At 38.9% G+C, this 26,125-nt stretch overlaps 1 protein-coding gene across 2 annotated transcripts in view; it reads left to right on the plus strand.

The window, feature by feature from the left end:
* The window catches only part of ANAPC10 (anaphase promoting complex subunit 10), a 120,528-nt gene that overhangs the window by 51,968 nt on the left and 42,435 nt on the right, over positions 1-26,125 (plus strand). Inside the window, exon 5 of one of the 2 annotated variants that reach the window (XM_050791788.1) lies at positions 22,731-22,871. The exons of the other annotated variant lie outside the window; for it this stretch is intronic. Coding sequence (XP_050647745.1) covers positions 22,731-22,868 — 138 coding nt within the window. The 3' untranslated portion in view covers positions 22,869-22,871. The remainder of the gene's footprint in view (positions 1-22,730; positions 22,872-26,125) is intronic. 2 annotated transcript variants of the gene reach the window in all.

The following is a 26,125-nucleotide window of genomic DNA, read 5'->3' on the forward strand; positions in this document are numbered from 1 at the left end:
GGATTTGAGAGTATTAATGGATATTTAGGAGTGCTCAGGGTGTGCTCCTGTAACAGGCATTTGCTTTTAGGGCAATTTGGCCCAACAATTGAACAAACTAGTTATGTTTGAAAATTTATAAAGCAAAAGCATAGATAATCATAATACTATTTTTGCTAGAACATATGTTAAGTTGGCTCATTAGGTCAGATAGTTTTTTTTTTTTAATTACAATGTGAAAAAGTTATTCAACTTATGTTAAAATTCTTCTTTGCAAATAAATTGATACCTTGATAGCCATGGCATTAAGATAGCTTTTTACTTCTTTGTGGGCTGGCATAATGGACAGACAGTACTTTAGCCTTGGAAATCAGGAGTATTGATGCATGACAGTTTAGATGAGTATGTGTGTATGTGAGCAGGTACTTGTGGGTGCAAGCATGTGTGTAGAAGATCATATATGCATTCATATATGTGAGAGTGCATTTGGGTTAGAAGTGATATGAAAAAAACTGGAGTATTGTATCTTTGTAATCTTTTACTCTCTTAGTAATCTTTTACTCCTTCATTAATCTCCTTCAAGTTGTTGAATTAACAACTACAAAAGAATTAACACTTGGATATTCTTTTGTAGAATGGCTTTGGAACTTGGCAGTATTCTGTGATCCAGTTTTATAAGATGACATGGGGAGATGACCAAGGAATTTTCTCATATTTTTTTTAGGCCAAGTAATGTTGAAGGACCACAGTTTGGCTAAGTAGACAGATCTGGTTTCAGATCTTAGTTTTGCCACTTACTAGCTGTGTGAATCTTGGAGACATATTTGGCTCTTTTGAAGCCTCAGTTTCATAGAATAGGTAAACATACATAGAATAGGTGAACAATGTCTGTCTTATTGGATTCCTGAAAGAATTAAGTAGGATAAAATTTGCAAAGTACTTATTCACATTACCTGGTTACATAGTAAACACTGAGTTAATGCAAATTCTCTTTTTGGGTGTGTTTTTTAAAAGATAAATAATATTTTACAACTTTAAGCCTTTTTTGAATATTTGAAGTAAAATGCAAATTTATTTTTACATTGGCGTTTGGAGAGTATTAGTGCTTTCTGCATCTTGGGAGAAATCTTTTACTTTTATTTAGTTATATAAACATATAAGCATATAAATAATCAGCATAATAACTGATTATTGTTTTTATAAAAACTCCAAAATGTTTATGGTGAACTTCTATAAAATGAAAATTACTCTGTGTAACTTATGTAGCATAATTTACAAATCAGTTCAATTTGGGGAAAATGTAATTTATATTAAATAATATACCACCAATTTTGGGGAAATTATATTACTATAGTGTAATATAATTATAGTGTGTTATTAAGATAAAGTAAAAAGCCCATTAGATAGCCAGTATTGTCATGTTTCTGAGGTTAATTGACTGCGTTCAGTTATAGGTTATGAACAGTACCCACTTGAATGATCCACCAAACTATCAGGCAGAAAGACTGATAGTTCACAAGACTAATTGACCCTGTCAGTATAATAGAACACTTACAAATAAAATTCTCTTTGCAAACAACATTGCGAATGAAAACCCCAGAAGAAACTGTTATGTCCTGTAACTGTCCTGGAATGCTATGATTCAGTTAGCAGACTGTGGGTGGAGGTGGGTCATGGTGGGTGGGAGTTGGGGTGAAGAAAATGCAAAAGATAGGAAGGAGAATTTTGGAGGGAAATTAATCAGGCAGAATGTTAGAGAGAAACACACATGTTTTGAAATGTTTTTAACCTCCTTGAATCTCTAAAAAGTACTGTCTTTAAATTTTTCATTTTTTTACACTTTTTGTTCTGTATCGCAAGCCCTTTTGTTAGATTTGATAGTCATTGTTGCAGTGAGCTCTTTTCTGAACGGTAAGAATGTATTTTTTGTCAAACACATTGCTATAATGAGTACGATGTGTACCTGCCATTCTGCAGTCTTTCTTCATTTACGTGTATTATCAATATAAGGCAAATACTGTCAAGGGCAACTTTATATCCTTGAATCTATTTTTTTTTTTTTTTTAACATAGGTTTGTATTTGTGCTGATGCAGGAGGAAAGGGGAAAATGTTGGGAAGAAACATAGAGAGAAAGAATATTTATTTTCTAACAAATTTTGACAATTTGTTTTTCTCTTTTTTTTTTTGGTAATGATCAAAATTATGTATTAAAGAACTTCCCAAAGCAATATGTCAACTTTTATTAAAGAAGGCAAATATTTTCAAATGCTTTAAGAAACTTGGTGAACTCTAGTATAAGGGTTTGGTTTTCAAAGGAAAAAAAAAGAATTTTATCTGGAAACTCATTTTAGGTAATATGGATTCTCCAGTTAATCCATGGGAAATTGTGCAGCAGATATCAGCCTTCATTTGTAATACTGTAGGAGGGTGATAACTTTCCTGTTGCATTTTCTTTTTGTAAAAAGCATCTTTTACTTTGTCAGAAAACAACAATCAAATTGTAAAAGGGCTTCAAAAATAGTAATAAAAAAAGATTTATAATGGAAAGAATTGATGGTATATTTCACCTAAAGTAAGAAAGACAATGTGTAATAAGGGATTTTGCGGTTTTACAGCTCAGTGCATGTGTTTGAAAGCTGTTCTCTCAGCAACGTGGGTGGCAGGTTATGCTACCATATAATGTATTGTAGTTGGCTCTCCACACTTGTCAGGGTTAGTGTTCAACCATTCGGAAAATTTTCCCATTGTTCTATCATGTGAACCAAGACTAGTGTTGAATTCCCAATAACTTACAAAAAAAGGATTAATTAGAAAGTTTGAAATTTGATTACTTATTGTTTTAATACAGTACTATGTATTTTAATATTTTGTCTATAATTAGAATGGTTTTTTAGTCAAAATAATGTATCAAAATCAAAACTTCATCTTATTTTTTAATAGATTTTACAGAAATTTGTATACTGAATCCTGCCTCTTTTTTTTGTATTAACACTGTTTCCATCTTAAGCATTTTGCTTTAGATGGACCATAGCTCTTGGCAGCTAGTGCATTTTTAGCAAATAATACTGTTTCTAGTAAGAGTTGCAGAGAAAAAAAAACTTTGTGTGAGGTCCTTGTAAACTGAACCTTTGGAACGTTACTTTATTTCTTTTTTTCCCCTCTTTTGTGCTGCTTCTCTATTTGTGTAATGGTTATAAATTACATCGTTTGAAAAGAAGAATTAAAAACACTTTTTTTTTAAGTTAATTTTTTCTTTACCTGTTATTTTAAAGATATACAGAGAAATAAGCAGTTATAGTATTGAAATTCCATTGTGCCAGCACCTCCAGAGCATAATCCAAAAAAAACAGAAAACCGCCTGCTGGGTTGTCTGCAGTATGCTTGTGTGAACATCAGTGTCTGCTGTTCACACATCATTTTTTTACTGAAAGTTCCTCTTGGAATAAAGACTCTGTGTTTTCTGAGTGTAGTGAAACATTTGTTGGTTCTTACATTTTTCAATTTGTGAGGGATTCTGTTTATAGGATAAGTTGTCATGGCTGTATGTTGCACTAATGTTATTGGCACATTAAAAAGTAGAGAAAAGTCTTGTGTATTTATATACAATAAAAAAATGAAAAAATGAAATTAGAAAGTATTGAAGGTGAGAAATTTTGTCAAAGATATATGTGAAGAAGGATTGATTTAAATATTGATATTTGCCCTTTAAAATCTATTTTATTTATAAAGTAAAGTATATCTTGGCTAGATTATACATCTGAAAATATCATAAATGTCCTGTATTTCACTTGGAATTCAGAATCTTAAGTACGTTGGCTTCTTGATAATATTGTTTTGAGTTAGTCAAGTTTTTCAACTGACCCTACGTAATCAAGGAATGTTCAGGAAGTGTATTTATGGATGCTTAGAATAATTTTGGATCCTGTTTCACTTCATTTACTTTTATGCTGCTGAGTATCACGTTAGATACAGGCAGCAAACTTGTGAAATGTAGTCTAGTGTGTTGGCAGTCTCAGCCTTCATTGAGATTCATACAACATCAAAACAAAAAATTATTTACCAGGTAATAGGGAACTTCAAGTTTAAATTTGGTAAAATGGATGTTGTGGTCCACAGTGTCCCCTAAGGTTTATTGGAATTATTCGACTCTTTTTTTTGTTTGTTTGTTTTTAACTTTCTATGTAGAAGTTAATAAAGGAATAAATATACATATCTGAAACTGGGTTTTTACCATTTTGACTATCTTTTCTAAAGATATAATTTCAGGTTTGTTCTCTGAATTTCACTCTGAGTTTCTTGATCAAAATTCAAATGCACGTTTACATTTCATAATTGTTGTACAAATCTTTTAATTATTGTTTCTTCTGGTTATTTAGGATTATATTGCTATATATCTGGGACCATTTATTAAATTTTAGTCACTAGATCCAGTAGACAATGATGCTTGCTCCTCAATTTGCTTCTTATTAGTTGTCTTATTCTCTCATTGAATTCAGAATATGGAAAAGATTGTCATCTAAGCAAGACATATCTTGCATATGCCTTCTAGAAGCGGAAGTGAAAGCACCAAGTCCTTAACATGTTAGTTTTCTAGGGGCCTAAGATGTCTGAATTTCTTGATTGCCACGAAGCCTAATTCTTCACAGGGCAACCTGGCATACTGCCATTTCCACACTGGGCTGTTTGTTGGTACTTGTGAATAGAACAAAAAACGTCTTTGCTTTTTCTCCTCAGTTATCAATGATTATAGTTTTTGGAAACAAGTTAACATTTTTCTCAAAATGATGATAATTCACATCAAGATGAAGTCAAACTTCATGATATCTAAGCCGTAAGTAATAGAGTTAGTTCAGTATTTAAAAAATTCATGTAAAATAATTGTTACTTCTGACTCCAAAATATTCATTTTGTAAAATTTCACCTTAACCCTTGTTAGATAGTTGTTCTAGATTTAGCTAAACACTTCTGAAAGTAAATTATGAGGTGAGTTTTTGGCTAATTTTTATACTTCTATAAGTAAAATCTGTTATATGTGAGTTACAGGACCAATGGAAGTTATAGATCTTACAAGCAAAGTGTTTGTGGGTCATTGGGTTGGGGAGCTACTTCAGCTGTTTGTTTAATCTAACTGGAGGTGTATATTGAATTTTTACCTCTACCTAGATCTGTAGTAAGAACTGTATTTGTTCCCATTGTCATGCATTATTTCTACGCATATTAACTAATAATAAAACAGTAAGTATTATGAGACTTTCACCCAGTTGAATTAGTTTCTTCCTTCTCAATCCCCTTCAAAGTTCCACATCTCTTTATAGCATATATAGAATTATGGCTTTTTGAGTTGTCGATACTTATTGACTTGTACTCATCTTAGAATATATTCTTTTATTTTTATTCTAGGCATACATACTTTAAGGTTATTGCTTTGGTGATGTTCAGGATTTTGCAGGATAATTACTTTCAAATCCTGGCTGGCTAGGTCCCTAGCTAGGTGACCCATGGGCAGATTGTATAACCTCTCTATGAACTTAAGTTACTTATAAATTAGCTATAAATTAGAGATATGATGTTGGGATGATTGCAACAAATGTTTTAAGTGCCTGAAACATAGTAGCAGCTCAGTGAATGGTAGCTGAAAGGAGCAAAGCCATTAAAATTTGTTATGTTTTTATAGGTCTTAAAAGCATATAATAGACTAGGCACGGTGGCCCATGCCTGTAATCCTAGAACTTTGGGAGGCCAAGGTGGGTGGATCACCTGAGGTCAGGAGTTCAAGACCAGCCTGACCAACATGGAGAAACCCCATCTCTATTAACAATACAAAATTAGCCAGGTGTGGTGGCACAGGCCTGTAATACTAGCTACTCGGGAGACTGAGGCAGAAGAATCACTTGAACCCGGAAGGCAGAGGTTGTGGTAAGCCAAGATTGTACCATTGCACTCCAGCCTGGGCATGAAGAGCAAAACTGTGTCTCAAAAAAAAAACTCCCCCCACCCCACCAAAACAAAAGCATACAAAAGTTTGCTTTCCTATATAATCTCATGAAATTAAGAGTTTTCACTACCTCTAACTATTTATTTCTTTGGGTTGTTAAAGCTCCAAGAGCATGGGCTTTGGAGTCATCTGCTGGGGTTTGAATTCTTGCTCTGCCATGTAACCATGAACCTTGGAATGTTAGCCTCAGATATCTAGTATCTAAAATGAAGATAAAAAGAATGTACCTTGGCCGGGTGCAGTGGCTCATGCCTGTACTTTGGGAGGTTGTGGCAGGTGGATCCTGAGGTCAAGAGGTTGAGACCATCCTGGCCAACATGGTGAAACCCCGTCTCTACTAAAAAATACAAAAATTAGTTGGATGTGGTGGTGTGTGCCTGTAGTCCCAGCTACTCGGCTATTCGGGAGGCTAAGGCAGGAGAATTGCTTGAATCTGGGAGGCGGAGGTTGCAGTGAGCCAAGATCAAGCCACAGAACTCCAGCTTGGCGACAGAGCGAGACTCTGTTTCAAACAAACAAACAAAAAAAGTGTACCTCATAGGGCTATTGCAAGGCTGGAAAAAAAATCAATACATCTGTAGTTCTTACAACTGTGCCTGCCAAAGAATAAGTACTTCCAAAATGTTAATTGTTATTTATTATTATCTCATAGAAAAGGCAGAATCATAAAGCAAGAAAACTTGAATGAAGTCAACCTTAATGATGTCCCTTTAATCCACTCCTATATAATTTTTCTATTATTTTTTCTTCCCAATCTCTTTCAGAATTCCACATTTCCACAAAGCATATTTAGATTATATTGAAGTCAGAATTCTGCATCTGATTCATTACCTACATAGGATTGTGACAACCTTGCAGTAAGAATCACTTAGCTGTGGAATTCTAGTTTGAAAATAATTTTCCTTAGAATTTTAAACACATTTTCCATTGCCTCGTTATTTTCATCATAAATGTTGAGAAATACAATGCCACTTTTGATTTCTGATGCTTTGCATGTTTTCTCTCTAGAAAGTGATGTCTCTTGATCAAAAGTATCTGTTGAATTTGTTGCCTGCTTCTTATAGGTTTTGCCTTAGTTAGGTTTTTTTTGTTGTTGTTTTTTGTTTTTTGTTTTTGAGACAGAGTCTTACTCTGTCACCCAGGATGGAGTGCAGTGGTGCGATCTCTACTCACTGCAACCTCGGCCTCCCAGGTTAAAGCAATTCTCCTGCCTCAGCCTCTTGAGTAGCTGAGATTACAGGTATTCACCACCACACCCAGCTAATTTTTACTATGTTTAGTAGAGACAGGGTTTCATCGTGTTAGGCTGGTCTCGAACTCCTGACCTCAAATGATCGTCCTGCTTCAGCCTCCCAAAGTGCTGGATTACAGGCATGAGCCATCGCGCCTGGCTGCCTTAACTTTTTTTTCTTTTCTTTTCTTTGAGATGGAGTCTCACTCTGTCATCCAGGCTGGAGTGCAGTGGCACGATCTCAGCCCTCTGCAACCTCCGTCTCCTGGGTTCAAGCGATTCTACTGCCTCAGTCTCCCGAGTAGCTGGGATTACAGGTGTGCACCACCATGCCTGGCTAATTTTTGTATCTTTGGTAGAGACAGGGTTTTGCCATGTTGCCCAGGCTGGTGTCGAACTCCTGACCTCAGGCGATCCACTCACCTTGGCCTCCCAAAGTGCAAGAATTATAGGCGTGAACCACCGTGCCCTAGCTTAGTTAGCTTTTTAGTAGTCCTTTTGAAAGCAGCTTGATTCTGAAATGACCTTTTATTTATTTACTTTTATTTTTGTTTTGTAGAGATAGGGTCTCACTATGTTGCTCAGGCTAGTCTGGAACTCCTGGCCTCAAGCTATCCTCCCCCTTCCACCTTCCAAAATGTTGAGATTACTGGCGTGAACCACCAGGCCCAGTTGTAAAATGGCCTTTTTAAGGCTTCATTGTTATCAGTTGTTTAAAGGTAACTTGGTCTCCATGTATCTTTCTGCTTCAACTGGAATTTTTTTTTTTGAGACAGGGTCTTGCTCTATTGCCCATGCTTGAGTACAGTAGCGCAATCATGGTTCACTAGGACCTAGACCTTCTAGGTTCAATCGATCCTCCCGCCGCAGCCTCCTGAGTAGCTGAGACTACTGGCATGCTACCATGCCCTGCTAATTTTTGTGGTTTTTGTAGAGACAGGGTTTTGCCGTATTGGCCAGGCTGTTCTGAAACTCCTGGACTCTAGGATCCGCCTGCCTTGGTCTCCCAAAGACATGGGATTATAGGTGTGAGCCATTGTGTCTCGCCTTTATCTGGATTTTTAAATAAGCAATTGTTTACTTAATAGTTAAATGACTTATATAAAAAGTGTTTTATAGTGACTGTTTGGCATTTTAAATTTATGATTCCCCCACCTGTTTCTCAGTGGGTTATAATCCAGTGGCATGATATGAAATAGCCTGTTTTCTTAGATATATTTCTGACATGTTTACTTAAAGGCTAGTTTAACCTTTCTTTGTTTTCAATATTTATTTACTGTTAAAATTTATGGTGATAGGGCTGGGTGCAGTGACTCATGCCCGTAATCTCAGCATAATAAAACATTTTAAAAATTATGGTAGTAGAATGATAGTGTACTTTTTAATTTGCTGTACCTTAAAAATTACTCATACATGTGAACAGTCTAAATTTCTATATATTTGATGAGATTTTCTCATACCTGCCATACATACAATTCTGTTTCATTTTTGTTCTAAGATAAAAGATACATTTCAATATGTTTATTTATTTTAGAGCTCGCATAGCAGCAAATCGTGGTGTTACCTGGAGTATGAAGGACTTGGTAAAAACTAAATCTCATGGATAGCATGAGGAACTCGGCAACTGTGTTCTGGAGTTTCTGTTGTGTCCTTAGTGTTTCCCTGTTCTCCAAAGTCCATAAAACACACGTGCATGCATGCACACATGTACACACACACACACACACACACATATATCTGTTTGGTATAAGAAATAGAACATTATGAGTATCTCAGTTCCTGTCACAAACCTTCCCCTACCCTTTAGGGAAAACTATGATCCTACCTTTTTATGATAACTTTCTTAATTGTCCTTATAGTTTTACCACCTGTGAATATGTACCTCAGCATTGAGTGCTTGTTTTTGAACTCTAAGTAGTTTAGACTTGATATTGTTAAGCTTCTGCCTTTCTTTTTTGTTTTGCTAACTCACTAACTCATAGTTTTTTTATTTTCAATTATACTAACTTTGAATTTTCATAATTTAATGTTTCTTTTTACTACAGTAAAACATGTATGTTGGTTAAAAGTGTGAAAGAGCTGGGTATGATGGCATGTGCTTATAGTATCAGCTACTTGGGAGGTGAGGCAGAAGGATTGTTTGAGCCTTGGAGTTCAAGGCTAGATGGGACAACCTAGCAAGACCCCATCTCTTAAAAAAAAATAGCATGAAATACTTGCGGTAGCACTTGCAACAATCATACTTCTCACCCTGCCCCACACTCTTGCCTCACTCCTTGGGAGCAATCCTGTTAGCTCTGTTAGCCATTTTTTGTTAAAAAATTATAGAAATATTTACTTTCATATTTCTAAATGCATGTACATAGATACCTGTATTAGATGTGTACAATTCTAAATAAAGTGTACATATCTATATTTAAAGCTGTGATCTAATCATATTTGCTATAACACATCAGGATTTAGCTCTCTAATCCCATTCCTTCTCTCATCTACTTTGCTTATCTTCATCTTACTAGTGTAGGTTTTTGTGGTATTTGTTGAAATCATTATGCATGTTTTCATTATTATGATCACATAAGTGTTTTTATGCCTGAATCATACCATGTCCTAATGCTTACATTTTTTTAGGCGTTATTTTGTTTTCCTGGAATTAATACTTACCTCCTTTGTTTCTTAACTTTTAAAATGTTGGTTACCAACATGTCTGTAAATTTTCTGACAGATCTATAAACTCTTTCTTGAAACAGCAACCCATAACTTCCAGTTCCACATTTTTTCCTGGTAACATCCCTCCTGGACTTCCAGCTCATCTGCTGTCAGTGGAAGGTTCCTCAGAAAAGCAGAGAGCATTGAGGGAGACCAGGGTTGTATAGTAAGGGATTTACTACAGGGATTCTACCTTTCCCAAGTAGAAGTTGGTTAAATAAATTCTGTAAGACTGTAGTTTTCACATCTGATGTAAACAGATGAGCTTGAAGTCCATAGGGCAGGAAGTTGAAAGTGAAGATTTATGTAAAGTGGTGGAGAGCAAGAACGATCTGGAACCTATGAGCACAGGCTGGAACCCATGAAGATGAACTGGAATCATCCATGCTCACTGCCTCCAATCTTGTGACGAGTATCCTGCAGAAGAAGTTGATACCTTTTTTCTTAGAGCTAAACATTCACCTTACCTAGGAGTTAGAGAGCCTGCAGGAAGATCTAAGGGAATGAGAGTCAGTTGTAGTCCTGGTTCTTGCCCCATGACAGTGGTGTGAAGCAGTAGATAGTGACATTGTATGTGATCTATAAAAGCGCCTGCTTGTCTTCAGTGTAAAAATAAAATGGCTGCTGCCTCTCTTCTGCTCTCCAAAATCTTGAGAGCTTGTTTGGGGATTCTGTGAGGGAAGCATAGCTACTCGTATATTCTTGACCAAAGAGTGGTCCTCCTTTATCAGGGAGGGTTGTCCTCTTTGACCAAGCACACAGCTTTGGGAGGGATGCACACAGAGCAGTGAGGGAGGAAGGTGACACCAATCTAGCCAACTAGATCTGCTGAATCAACCCTGGTGATTAGTGGGGTGACAGATAGCCTTCACATCCTGCTCTCCAAATCTTGCATGAAAAGAACTCTTGTGTCTCATCTCACTAGAATTGTGGGTGAGGGAATCTTGAGAAACGTACTTTAGACTAGCTTGAGTTGACACATTACGAAGTCGCCACAGGTGACCATGAGAATGCTCCTCTCAGATCTCTACCCACAAACAGTAACTGACTGATGGCTCCAGCTGCTGCTCTCTGAAATCCATCACCATGTTTGTTCCAAGGCTATGCTTCTCAGATTCTGACCCAGTCAGTGACTGAGCACAACAGGGACACTAAAGCAGGCTCATTCCTGGGAGACGTTGAGTCATCTGACGGACAGTTTCATCAGATTTTCCTTAGACTGGCACTGCAGCCTAACACATATCCACCCAGCCTGCCTTCCTTCCCTGTCTCCTTCCCCTGGGTCGAACCTGCATCACCATCTGTATTAGTCAGGGTTCTCTTAGAGGGACAGAACTAATAGGATTTTTTTTTATATGTATATATAATTTTTATCCTATATATAGGATGAACGTATATCCTATATGTAGGATATTATATATAAAATATATATCCTATGTTATTTTATACATCTATATAGGACATGTATGTGGGATATATATATATAGGGGAGTTTGTTAAGTGTTAACTTACATAATCACAAGGTCCCACAATAGGCTGTCTGCAAGCTGAGGAGCAAGGAGAGCCAGAACGAGTCCCAAAACTAAAGAACTTGGAGTCTGATTTTCAAGGGCAGGAGGCATCCAGCTTAGGAGAAAGATGTAGGCTGGGACCCTAGGCCCATTTCTTCTTTTTACATTTTTTCTGCCTGCTTTATATTCACTGGAAGCTGATTAGATTGTGCCCACCAGATTAAGGGTGGATCTGCCTTCCTGAGCCCAGTGACTCAAATGTTAATCTCTTTTGGCATCACCCACAAAGGCATATCCAGGATTAATACTTTGTATCCCTCAATCCAATCAAGTTGACTTTCATTATTAACTATCGCCAGTCTACCCCTTGTCAACTTGAACCTATACACATCTCCTGAGATCCTACATCATCTTCATATAATGACAATAATGGGTCATAGTTACACCTAACATGATACAACTATCCTTCATACAGCCAGAAATGCATCAATTCCCAACCCAAATACTAGTACATAAAGTTAACAATACTTAAATGCTGATGTGAAGTCTGTAAATCTTATGTCACATGATAAAGGAAAAGGAAATAAAATGAAGATATTTTCTTAGTACAAGTCTATACATGCACAAACATGTTTTTAACAAAAGCAGAAGGAAATACTCATGGCAGTTACAGTCCTCATTTCTGCAGCTGGTCACATGATCGTAGCTGGTATTGATGACTACCTTCTTCTGCTACCTATTCGGTATTCCCTTTGCCTTCAGCAAGTGCCTCAGTAGGTCATGGATTTTTTTCCTGGTGGAGTGACCCAAAGTTTGTTCCTGAAGAGTCTGGGTCATTTGTAGTCCTGCCTGGGTTGGGCTGTTGTAGTTTCCCATTGACCTTAATCACAGGGCATGGTAATACTAATAGATGTCCTAATGGATCTCCTGTATTCCATGCATACTCTTCCTTACCTCCATTGTGGAGTAGTAGACTGATTTCATCTTGATAGTCCAGGTCAGTCATCCCAGCCAACACTGTAACTCCCTTCTTAGCTTATTGACTTAAAGATAGGAGGAGCCCAAAGTGTCCAGGTGGCAATCTTAACTTCCAGTTTAATGGAATCGTTGTTGTGTCTCCAGGTCGCAGCATTCCTCTCTCTGAAACTAAGACCTCTAGGCCAGCAGAACGTAATGTTGTGGGAACAGGAAGCAAAACTGTTGCCAGTGGATCACTAGGGGTGATGGTGGTACCATTTTCACTTCCACCCCTTGATTCCTGGACCTGTGAATCCTGGCTATGGGAGAAACAGTACCATATATTGGACCCTGATTCATAACATACACAGCCTTCTGGAGAACTTTGCCCCAGTCCTGCAAAGTGTTGTCATCTAGTTGGCATTGTGATTGTGACTTCAAAAGGCGATTCCACTGTTCTGTCTATCCAGCTGCTTCAGGATGATGGGGAACATGGTAAGAACAGTGAATTCCATGAGCATGTGCCCACTGCCACCCTTCTTTAGCCATAAAGTCAGAGATAATGCTGTGTGGAATACCATGACAGTGGATAAGGCATTCTGTGAGTCCACAGATGGTAGTCTTGGCAGAAGCATTGCATGCAGGATAGGCATATCCAGGAAGTGCCTATTCCAGTGATGACAAACCTCTGCCTTTTCTATGATGGAAGAGGTCCAATATAATCAACCTGCCACCAGGTAGCTGACTGATGGTGCCACATCAAGGGTTCAGTGTTGGTCTCTGCTGCTGGCAAATTGGGCACTCGGCAGTGCCCTTAGCCAGGTCAGCCTTGGTGAGTGGAAGTCCATGTCGCTGAGCCCATGTGGAACCTCCATTCCTGCTACCATGGCTGCTTTGTTCATGGGCCCATTGGGTGATGACAGTGGTGCTTGGGGAAAGAGGCTGTGTGGTGTCCATAGAACGGGTCATCCTATCTACTTGATTATTAAACTGCTGCTTTGCCGAGGTCACTCATTGGTGAGCACTCATATGGGATACAAATATATTTAGCTTTTGACCACTCAAGAGAGGCCCATCCACATACCTCTTCCCTAAATTTCTTGGTCACCAACTTTCCAATCATGGTTCTTTCAAGTCCCTGACCATCCAGCCAGTCCATTGGCTACAGCCCATGAATCAGTGTAAAATCACACATCTGGCCATTTCTCCTTCCATGCAAAGTGCACGACCAGGTGCACTGCTCAAAGTTCTGCCCACTGGGAAGATTTCCTTTCACTGCTGTCCTTCAGGGATGTCCTAGAAAGGGGCTGTAGTGCTGCAGCTGTCCACTTTCGGGTGGTGCCTGCATATCATGCAGAACCATCTGTGAACCAGGCCCTAGTTGTCTCTTCCTCTGCCAGTTGATCATAGGGAACTCCCATGAGGCCATTGGTGCAGGCTGCGGGAGAGAAGTTGGGGTGGCAGGAGTGGAGACCATGGGCATTTGAGCCACTTCCTCATGTAACTTGTGCCTTCTGGACCTGCTCAAGCCTGATCATGTATATACCACTTCCATTTGTTAATGGAATGCTGCTGTGCACAACCCACTTTATAGTTAGATGGGTCAGAAAGCACCCAGTTCATGGTAGTCAGTTCAGGTTGCATGGTGACTTGATGACCCATAGTCAAACGTTCAGTTTCCACCAAAGCCCAGTCAAGAGCTATCTCTCAAAAGGAGAGTAGTTATCTGAAGAAGATGGCAGGGCCTTGCTCCAAAATCCTAGAGGCCTCCACTGTGATTCACTGTGGAGGCCTGCCAAAGGCTCCAAACAGCATCCCTATCTGCCACTGGCACCTCAAGCACCATTGCATCTGCTGGGTCATGTGGCCCAAGTGGCAGAACAGCTTGCACAGCAGCCTGGACCTGTTGCAGAGCCTTCACTTGTTCTGGACCCCACTCAAAACTGGCAGCCTTTCAGTCACTCGATAAATGGGCTGGAGTAACATACTCAAATGAGGAATGTGTTGCCTCCAGAATCCAAATAGACTCACTAGGTGTTGTGCCTCTTTCTTGGTTGTAGGAGGGGCCAAATGCAGTAACTTATCCTTCACCTTAGAAGGAATATCTCAATAACACCCACACGACTGGACCCCTAGAAATTTTACTGAGGTAGAGGTCCCGGAATTTTAGTCAGATTTATTTCCCATCCCCTGGCATGCAAATGTCTCACCAGTAAGTCCAGTGTATTTGCTACTTCTTGCTCATTGGATCCAGTCAGCACAATGTCATCAATGTAATGGACCAGTGTGATATCTTCCGGAAGGGAAAAGTGATCAAGGTCTCTCCGAATAAGATTATGACACAAAGCCAGAGAGTTGATACACCCCTGAGGTAGGACAGTAAAAGTATATTGCTGGCCTTGCTAGCTGAAGGCAAATTGCTTCTGATGGGCCACAGGAATGGAGAAAAAGCCATTTGCCAAGTCAATGACTGCATACCAGATACCGGGAGATATATTAATATGCTCAAGCAATGAAACCACATCTGGTACAGCAGCTGCAATTGGAGTCATCACTTGGTCAAGCTTACGATAATCCACTCTCTTTCTCCAAGATCTGTCTGTCTTCTGCACAGGCCAGATGGGAGAGTTGAATGGGGATGTGGTGGGAATTACCACCCCTGCATCCTTCAAGTCCTTGATGGTGGCACTAATCTCCGCAATCCCTCCAGGGGTGTGATACTGTTTTTGATTTACTATTTTTCTAGGTAGAGGTAGCTCTGTTGGCTTCCATTTGGCCTTTCCCAGCATGATAGTTCTTACCCTACCAGTCAGGGAGCCAATGGGGGTGTTCTGCCAGCTACTAATTATGTCTATGCTAATTATGCATTCCGGTACTGGGGAAATGACCACAGGATGAGTCTGGGGACCCACGGGATCCAGTGTAAGTCAGACCTGAGCTAAAACTCCATTAATTACCTGACGGCTGTAAGCCCCTACTTTAACTGGAGGACCAAGATGACGCTTTGCGTCCCCTGGAATCAATGTAGGCTCAGAGCCAGTGTCCAGTAGTCCCCAAAATGTCTGATCATTAGCCTTTCCCCAATGCAGAGTTACCTTGATAAAAGGCCAGAGGTCTTCTTGGGGAAGGATGGGAGAAAGATTCACTGCATAAATTGTCGGTAATGTAGTGGGGTCCTTCCTCAGGGGGACCTGGCCTCCCCTTCATTCAAGGAGTTCCGGTCTGTAAACTGGCTCAAGTCTGGAAATTGAGAGGCCGTGATTCTCTGTTTTTATAATTCAGATTAGTACTTTGTCCATTCGACTTAGAAGTTTTCTGTTTGTAAAAGTTAAGTAGGAATGCAGTTGGCTTCCTATCAATTTCACTTCTAGGAACACCATGATTAATTAGCCAATGCCAGAGCTCTACACAAGCAGACTATTCTGATTGCTGCTTTGTCTCTGCTGTCCATTATGGTAGCTATGCCCACCTTGCCTTGATGACTGAGTGCTGCCACTTGGCCCCTGCCACCTTGGGATTCAATTATTCCCATTTTATTTAAATTTTGTAGTTGAGTGACTGTGGTTCCCATCATTAGATCTGACATACAGAGAAGAGCAGTTACAGGACTCTTCAAAAATGCAGTTGCTGCCCTCACAAATCTGTTTTGCAAGTCTTTGGTCAAGGGTATATCTTCTGGACTCTCCCAGCTGGAATGAGTAGGTCTAAAGTGACTAATCCACTACCCCATCCCAATCTCCCTAAGCCTTTGGAACCCTTCCTCTACATTAAACCAAGGGAAATCAGGTATTTCTAGCTCTTTCACAGTGGGCCATTTTTGAATCCATATTTCAGCTAACTAAGCAAATAAACTATTAGAACCTTTTTTAACTCCTTGAGCTGCAACATTAAAAGCAGAGTCCCTACTTACTGGACCCAAATCAATAAATTCAGCCTGATACAACTCTGTGTTCCTTCCACCATTATCCATACCCTTAATATCCATTCCCATGCTTGTTCTCCAGATTTCTGTTTATATACATTTTAGAGAACTTAAACAGTTCTTTTCAATTGTAGCACACCTCCTCATGGGTCACACTCTCCACTTCACCTCCAGGAGCCTGCCAGGACTTTAGTCTAGCTATAGGTCTAGAAGCAAACAGGGGTGTTGGGGGTGGCTTCTGAGGAGAATCAACATTTTCTTGCCTAGCAACTACCTCAGGGGAGGTCATCACTGTTGCCTCAGGCAGCACAGGGTTTATCTCCTCAGACAAAGGTGGAAAGGCTGATGGCAGTGTGGGTCGGGGAGGGGATGTTGCCACTACTGGGGATGGGGAAGCTGTTTCTTTTGGCAAAAGAGCCTCATCAGAGTTTACAAACTCAGTGTCCCCAGCTTCATCAGGGTCCTCCCACTCTTCCTTATTCCAAGTTTCAGGGTCCCATTCTTTTCCAATCAATGCCCTCACTTAACAGTAGACACCTGGCAAGGCTGTACATGCATCTTTCGTTGCAGGTCAACTACTCACATGATAAGAGCTTGTGTCTGTTTTTCCACAATTTCAGCTTTTTCTTTAACAGGGATTAAAACTCCCACTCAGGGCAATCTTAGCAGATTTGAGGCTCACTACCTGCTTCTGAAGCCAGGAGTTAGAATCCCTGAGTTCATTATTAATCACTTTGTCCACTGAACTTAGGAGCAACCAATCAGCTTCATTATGTTCCTTGGTTGTCCACATATGGTCAAAGGTATTATGTGTAGAGTCACTAAACTTGCTGCTCACGAGTGGCGAGTCAAAGTGTTGAATGCATTTATTTTGCATAACTCTCTAAACAGTTTACACCAAGGACTATCAGTGTTTTCCATACTGTTAGAAGTAGAGTCCTTAGCATTTTTGGGTCTAATCATATTACGCAGCCAACTCCAGAAACCTCAAAACCAACAAAACAACCCATTCCTCTAGAACCACTCCTGGTACCAAAAGCTGTATTAGTCATGGTTCTCTTAGAGGGAAAGAACTAATAGGAGATATATATATGTATGTATGTATGTATATGAGTTTCTTAAGCATTAAGTTACACACAAGGTCCCACAATAGGCTGTCTGCGAGCTGAGGAGCAAGGAGAGCCAGTCCAAGTCTCAAAACTGAAGAACTTGGAGTCCTATGTTCGAGAGCAGGAAGCATCCAGCACGGGAGAAAGATGTAGGCTGGGAGGCTAAGCTCATCTCTCCTTTCACAATCTTCTGCCTGCTTTATATTCACTGGAAGCTGATTAGATTGTGCCCACCGGAGTAAGGCTGGATCTGCCTTCCCCAGACCACTGACTCAAATGTTAATCTCTTTTGGCAACATTCGCACAGGAACACCCAGGATTAATACTTTGTATCCCCCAATCCAATCAAGTTGACACTCAGTATTAACCATCACACCATCTAACAGCTTTTTCAGCCTCCCCTGGCGCCCTCCCCATTTTCTCTTACAGACATTTCCCCTACTAAATTTCTTGTATTTCTAGCCCTGTCTTGGTGTCTGCTTCTCAGACACAGCTGTATTCTTAAGACATCCCTTTAAGATCATCCTGGGAATTTCCTTCACTTTTTCTTTTGGGAGACCTCTTATTTCTGGATCCCAGGTCTTCCTCATTCTTGGTTTACTTCCTTTATTGGTGGAATACATCCTCCACATGGGAGGTAAATTGTTGAAACCTTGCATGACTGAAAACTTTATTTTAATCTCACCCTCGAGGGATGATTTGGCTACATATGGAATTCTAGTTTGGAAATAATTTTCTCTCAGAATTTTAAACACATCCTCCTTTGCCTCATAGTTTCAGCGTAAATGTTGAGAAATACAATGCCACTTTTAATTTCTGATGCTTTGCATGTGACCTATTTTTCTCTCAAGTAGCTTTTATAATCTCCTTTTTCTTGATGTTGTGAAATTTCATGATACTGTGCCTTATTGTGTGTGTGTTTCCTTTATTGTGCAGGGTGCTCAGTGGTTTCTATCAGTTTGGAGATACCTGTCCTTGAGTCCTGGAGACACTCATGTGTTCTTTGATAGTTTTTAATTGTTTTCTCTGTGTTGTCTATGTGAATTCACATTTATTAGCTATGATAACTTCTTGCATTGGACCCTAATTTTCTCATTTTCTATTTCTTTTGTTTTCTTGTCTTCCAATTCATTTAACTTTTATTAAATTAAGAAGTTTTTGGCCAGGTGTGGTGGCTCATGCCTGTAATCTCAGCACTCTGAGAGGCCGACGTGGGCAGATCACCTGAGGTGAAGAGTTCAAGACTAGCCTGGCCAACATGGCAAAACCCCATCTCTACTAAAAATACAAAAATTAGCAGAGTGTGGTGGCACTTGCCTGTAGTCTCAGCTACTCAGGAGGCTGAGGCATGAGAATTGCTTGAACCCAGGTGGCAGAGGTTGCAGTGAGCCGAGAACGTGCCACTGCACTCCAGCCTGCAAAACAAACAAAAAAAAGAAGTTTTTGCCTCTGTGTGTGTGTGTGTGTGTGTGTGCGCGCGCGTATGTAGGCAAAAACGTCATATATATATGTGTGTATATATATATAAATTTCTAAGACCTCTTTTTGTTCTTTGACTATTTTAAAAAATTAACATTCTGTTCTTGTTCCATGGAGGCAATATGTTATATCACTGAGGATGTTAATGATACTTTGTTTTGTTTTTTTAAATTCTAGTGCTTCCTTTACTGCCTTTCTTTGGAGTTCCTTTTTTTTGTCTTTGTTTGCTTGCTGCTTTCAATTTCTGTCCTGTTTTGTTTTGTTTCTTACATACCAGGAGATCCTTGACTATTTTCTCTTATTTAAGAGTGAGGCACAAATAGTAAGTTTGGAACAGTTTGTGTTCATAGAATTTGTTCTTAGTGGGCCTTCTATAGTGTAGTCAGGCTGGAAGCCTCACCTCCTTCACGTCTTTGCACACATCACCTTCTCATTGAGGCCTATTCTAATCACCTTATTTAAAGCTGTACACACCTGCCCCTAATACTTCAGCTGCCTTTTCCTGCTCTGTTTTTCTCCCATGCACTTTTTCTTACCTGATATGCTATGTAATCACTTATTGATTACATTTATTACTAGAACATCGCTTACAAGAGAACAGGGATTTTGTTGTTCTTGGTTTCATTGATATATTCCAACCAACAAGAATAGTGCCTGCACAAAATAGACATTCAGCCAATCAACAAATGTTTGTTAAATTGAGGACACTCACACATCATTATGTATAGGTCTTTTCTTATGTATTTTCATTTTGCCCAGAAAATAATAATACATTCTCTGGCCTGGGGCACATGGCAAGGGATGGGAGGTGAGATATGTAGGAAACTACAAAGTGTTCTGCCTAGGAGTCAGTGTTCTTGTAACTGAGCAAGAGGAAGGGAGGTGAGATTTTACTGTGAAATGTGCAGATGTACAGTTCTTTTTATATTCAGGTGCTGCCATCTAGTCTTGTTTTACCTGAATCTAGACCCTCTTTAATCTAACTGGTAAGACCTTATTTTTCTGTAAGAGTGGGAAAGGAAACCATCAACTCCTTGCTCACGCTGGTGGCAGGTAAGAATCTAGGGCTTTATTCCTTATACTACAGACATATCTCATTTTATTGCACTTCACTTTGATAAATACTGTGTTTTTACAAATTGAACATTTGTGGCAACCCTGCATTGAGGAAGTCTGTTGGTGCCATTTTTCCAACAGCGTGTGCTCATTTTGTGTCACTGTCATGTTTTGGTAATTCTCGTAATATTTCAGACTTTTTCATCATTATTATACCTGTTACGATCATCTGTGATCAGCAGTCTTTGATGCTACTTTTATCATTGTTATGGGTCTCCACAAACTAAGCCCATGTAAGATGGCAAACCCAATCGATAACTGTGTGTGTTCTGACTACTCCAGCATCTAACCAGCTGTTTCCCATCTCCCTCCCTCTCCTTGGGCCTCCTTATTGGTTGAGACACAACAATATTAAAATTAGGCCAATTAGTAACCTGACAATGGTCTCTAAATGTCCAAGTCAAAGGAAGCGTCTCACGTCTCTCACTTTAACTCAAAAACTAGAAAGGATTAAACTTAATAAGGAGGGCATGTTGAAAGCCAAAATAGGCCAAAAACTAACCTCTTGTTCTATTGGGAAAGTTCCTGAAGGAAATTAAAAGTGCTACTCTAGTGAACACATGAATAATAAGAAAGCAAAACAGCCTTATTGCTAATATGGAAAAAGATAGAAAATCAAACCAGCCACAACATTCCTTTAAGTCAATGCCTAATCCACAGTAAGACTCTTAACTCTTGAATTCTATAAAGGCTGAGAGGTGAGGAAGCTGCAGAAGAAGTTTGAAGCTAGCAGAGGTTGGTTCATGAGATTTAAGGAAAGAATCCATCTTCATAACATAAAAGAGCCCAGTGAAGCGTAAGTGCTGATGGAGGAGCTGTAGCAAGTTACCCAGATCTGGCTAAAATAGTTGATGAGGGTAGATACACCAAGCAATACATTTTCAATGTAGGCAAAACAGCCTTCTGCTAGAAGAAGATGCCAACTAAGACTTTCATAGCTAGAGAGAAGTCAATACCTGGCTTGAAAACTTCACAAGACAGGCTGACTCTTTTGTTACGGGCTGACGCAGCTGGTAACTTTAAGTTGAAAGCAGCACTCACTATTCTAAAAATCCTAGGGCCCTTAAGAATTATGCTAAATCTATTCTGCGCATGTGCTATAAATGGAAGAACAAAGCCTGTATGATAGCACATCTGTTGAAAGCATGGTTTCCTATTCAGGAATTCAACAGTGGAATTTAATTCCACTGTTGAGACCTACTACTCAGAGAAAAAGATTTATTTCAAAATATTACTGCTCATTGACAATGTACCTAGTCACTGAAGAGCTTTGATGGAGATGTACAAGGAAATTAATGTTGTTTTCACGTTTGCTAATACAACTTCTGTTCTGCAGCTCATAGATAAAGCAGTTATTTTAACTTTCAAGTCTTACTATTTAAGATGTACATTTCATAAGGCATTAGCTGTCATAGTGATTCCTCTGATGGATCTGGGCAAAGTAAATTGAAAGTCTTCTGGAAAAGATTCATCCCAGATGTCATTAAGAAATTTATGATTCATGTGAGAAGGTCAAAATATAAAAATTAACAAGAGTTTGGAAGAAGTTGATTCCAGTCTGCACTGACGACTTTGAGAGGTTAAGACTTCAGTTGAGAAAGTAACTGCAGGTGCATTGGAAATAACAAGAGAACTAGAATTAGAATTGGAGCCTAAAAGATGTGACTGAATTACTGCAATCTCATGATAAAACTTGAACTGAAGAGGAGTTGTATCTTTTTTTTTTTTTTTTTTTTTTTTGAGACGGAGTCTCGCTCTGTCACCCAGGCTGGAGTGCAGTGGCCGGATCTCAGCTCATTGCAAGCTCTGCCTCCCGGGTTCACGCCATTCTCCTGCCTCAGCCTCCCGAGTAGCTGGGACTACAGGCGCCCGCCACCTCACCCGGCTAGTTTTTTGTATTTTTTTTAGTAGAGACGGGGTTTCACCGGGTTAGCCAGGATGGTCTCGATCTCCTGACCTGGTGATCCGCCCGTCTCGGCCTCCCAAAGTGCTGGGATTACAGGCTTGAGCCACCGCGCCCGGCCCGAGGAGTTGTATCTTATGGATGAGCAAAGAAAGTAGTTTCTTGAGGTTGAATCTGCTCCTGGTGAAGATGCTGTGAACACATTGTCAAAATGACAACAAAGGATTTAGAATATTATATCAACTTATTTGAAAAAGTAATGGCAGGGTCTGAGAGGACCAACTCAAATTTTGAAAGAAATTTTACCTTAAGTAAAATACTATTAAACAGCATTGCATGCTACAGATGAATTTTCCATGAAAGGAAGAGTCAATCATCGTGGCAACCATCATTGTTGTCTTATTTTAAGAAACTTCCACAGCTGCCCAAACCTTCAGTGACACCACCCTGATCAGTCAGTAGCCATCAACATTGAGGCAAGACCTTACACCAGCAAAAAGGTTATGATTCATTAAAGGCCCAGATGATTGTTAGCACTTTTTAGCAGTAAAATATTCTTAAATTAAGGTATGTGCATTATTTTCTTGGATATAATGCTATTGCATACTTAATAGATTCTAGTATAGTGTAACACAGCTTTTATTTGCACTGAGAAACCAAAAAATTTGTGTGACTTGCTTTATTGCAATATTTCATTTGTTGTGATAGTTTCAAACTGAACCCTCAAAATCTCTCGGGTATGCCCCTATAGACTTTCAACCAGTTTTCTTGTTCGCTTGTTTTTTTGTATTTTTATCCTAACTTGGCACCCCTGCTTTCAGAACTACCTGGTACTTCAAATTTCGGAGATATTAGGGTACTGTGTACCTTGCTTCTTGTTGACCTCCTCCTCGCTGCCCCCTTCCCCACCATCCCTATTTCTACACATCTCAGGGACTAAACAAAGTGGAGAAAGATAATATGTAAGTTTTATTTTTTATCACTAATCTCTTTTTTTTTTTCCCACCTCATCAGTTTTTATCTTCTATTCCCATTGCTTTTGTGGATTTGTATATTTTTCAAATGCCTCAGCTGTCATATTAGTTGAGTTTTGAAAGCAAGAAGGAAAGGATACTTACTCAGTTCAGTTTCCTAAAGTACTTTTCCAAAACGCTTGCAAATTAATCAATGGTATTTCAGTTATAGCTCGTTGCACGCTCAAAGGTCTGGGCTTAAGTGATCCTTCTGCCTCAACTTCCTGAGTAGCTGGGACTGCAGGCACACATCACGATGCCTGGTTAATTTTTTAATTTTTTGTAGAGATGGGGTCTTACTATGTTGCCTAGATTTATCTCAAACTCTTGGCCTCAAGCAATCCTCTGGCCTCAGCCTCCCAAAGTGTTGGGATTATAGGCGTGAGGCCCTGTACCTGGCTGAACTTGAGACTTTAAAGGAAAAGTTGGGGACTGGGGTCTCATATGACAGATCAAAAGTCCCTATAATTATTCTTATATTTACATGCATAAAAATAATTTTCTAGAGAGTATCCAAGATGTAATCCATTTTAACTGATGTACAATTAATACTTTTTGGCCATTTGTTGATCTTTGGAATACTTTCAAAATCTGCCTTCTTCATGGTATAAAATTATTTTTGCATTATTACAGACTATATAGGTAAAATATAGTTAGGCAAAGGACAGTTCAAGATAAAGCTGAGGAGGTAAGCAGAGACCAAAATCGTGCAGGACCTTGTCAGCTATTTTAAGGATGTGGATTTATTCTTATGGTAATGAGAAGCTTATGAAAGATTTTTCGAATTTACATTTTTATCAAATGACTGTGGCTACTAAGCAGAGTTTACATTTGGAGGAAGACAAAAGCGGCTATGGCAAAACTAGTTAAGAGACTGTTAATAATAATTTGAAGGCCAGGCGTGGTGGCTCATGCCTGTAATCCCAGCAGTTTGGGAGTCCAAGGCAGGAGGATTACTTGAGCCCAGGAGTTTGAGACCAGCCTGGGCAACATGGTGAGACCGCATTTCTATAAAAAATACAAAAATTAGCCTGGCATGGTGGTGGTCACCTATAGTTCCAGCTACTTGGGAGGCTGAGGTGGGAGGATTGCTTGTGTCCAGGAGGTCGAGGCTGCAGTGAGCTGTGAGCACGCCACTGCACTCCAGCTTGGGCAATAGAGCGAGACCCTGTCTCAAAAAAAATAGTAATCTGAGGTGACAAAAATTTGTGGTTACCTATGCAGTGTTCCTCTGTGTTTCTTCTTTGCCAACAGAGACTACTTTTCATCATAAAAAGAAAATGTCAGACATTCCATTAGCAAATTTCCTTTCAGTTACTGCACAGGATGTGATCCAGGCATGACCAATGGGAAATCTGATAGCTTCTGGAAAATATTTTCCTTTGTTGCTAAAAAAGGAAAATGCCTTTTTGGACATTGTTATATGAGAGTGTGCTTATAGCTGCTGCAGGCATCACATTTAGAGTAGATCTTTTCTTAAAAAAAACTTTACATAGATACAGAAAAGTTCACATAAGTTAACACCTTACTGAATTTTCACAAATTGAGCACACTTATGTAACCAGCAGCCAGATAATAAACCTAGAAATGCTGTTTATGTCTCCTTATACTTCCTGAAGGCTAACCATTATTCTGACTCTATAGGATAGATTACTTTCACCAAGGTTTTGTCTGTTTTTATTTGTTGTTGTTGTTGTTGTTTTACTTTACATAGATGGAATCATATTGTGCATACTCTTTCGTGTCTGACTTTTATTCAACCTTATGTTTGTGACAGTCGTTGGTATAATTGGGTAGTTAACAAATTGTTCATCCTCACTGCTATATAGTATTGCATGTTGTAAATGTACTCCAATTTATCCACTTGACTATTGGTGTATATTTTGATAATCTGGCTGTTACAACTAGTGCTCCTATGAACACTTTAGTACATACTGCATTTCTGTTGGATTTATAACTTTTTTGATTTGTAGTAGTTCTTTCTGTATTCAAAATAGGTGTCCTATGGTGGATATATGCATAATACTTCCCAGTCTGATGTTCCTTTTTTTCACTTCCTTAATGGTATCTTTTTTGATGAACAAAAATTCTTAACTGTAAGATAGCTAATTAATGTTAGTTGATTGGTGCTTTTGTGATCTATTTAAGAAAATGTTACTGGCTCCAAGGTCACAAAGATGTTTTATTTTCTTCTCAAAACTTTGTAGTTTTATCTTTCGTATTTAGATCTAAATTCATCTGGAGCTGATTTTTGTTTATGGTGAGAAGTGTAGGGGTCAAAAATCTTTCCCCCCACCAAATGGAAATTAAAATCATCTAGCATCATTACTTGAAGAGACCATTTCCTATTGTGATGAAATGTCATCTTTGACAACAATCAAATGACTCTAAATGTGCGGATCTGTTTTTGAACGCTAATTAGTTTCATTAGTCTATTACTCTATTTTTGCACTAATTCCACACTGTTTTAGCTTTATAGCTTTATGTTGACTTTGTATCCAGTGACGTTGTGACATTATTTTATTAATTTTAATAGTTGGGAGATTTTTTTTGGATGTTCTAGATGTGCAATCATACAATTTTCAAATGGTAATTTTTTTTCTTCCCTTTCAATCCTTGTCCATCCCCTCCTCTCCCACTTAGTTCTTTTCCCATTGTTGCTCTCCTTTTTCCTTGCCTTGTTGCATTGCTTAAGACTTCAGTACAATGTTAAATAGAAGTGGTGATAGCGGATAATCTTGTCTTGTTTATGATCTCATTGGGAAAGTTTTCAGTGTTTCACTACCATATATAATGTAGCTGTAGGTTGTTCAAAAGATGCTGTTTTTAATTTTTTTTTTTTTGGTTTGACAGTTTTTTATAAAGTTAAACTTGCCTGTGACAGAACAATTCCAGTATTAGGTATTTATCCAAGAGAAATGAATATACATGCTCACAGAAAGTTCTATACATGAATGCCTATATATGCTTTTAAAATTTTTTTTAATTTAAACAAAAAATTTCCATAGATTATTGGAGTACAGGTGGTGTTTAGTTACGTGTGTAAGTTCTTTAGTGGTGATTTGTGAGATTTTGGTGCACCCATCACCCGAGCAGTATACACTGCACCCTGTTTGTAGTCTTTTATTCCTCACCCCCCATTTTCCTCCAAGTCCCCAAAGTCCATTGTATCATTCTTATGCCTTTGCATCCTCATAACTTAG

The sequence above is a fragment of the Macaca thibetana genome, chromosome 5 (genome assembly GCF_024542745.1).
Source record: "Macaca thibetana thibetana isolate TM-01 chromosome 5, ASM2454274v1, whole genome shotgun sequence".
Taxonomy (NCBI): Eukaryota; Metazoa; Chordata; class Mammalia; order Primates; family Cercopithecidae; genus Macaca; species Macaca thibetana.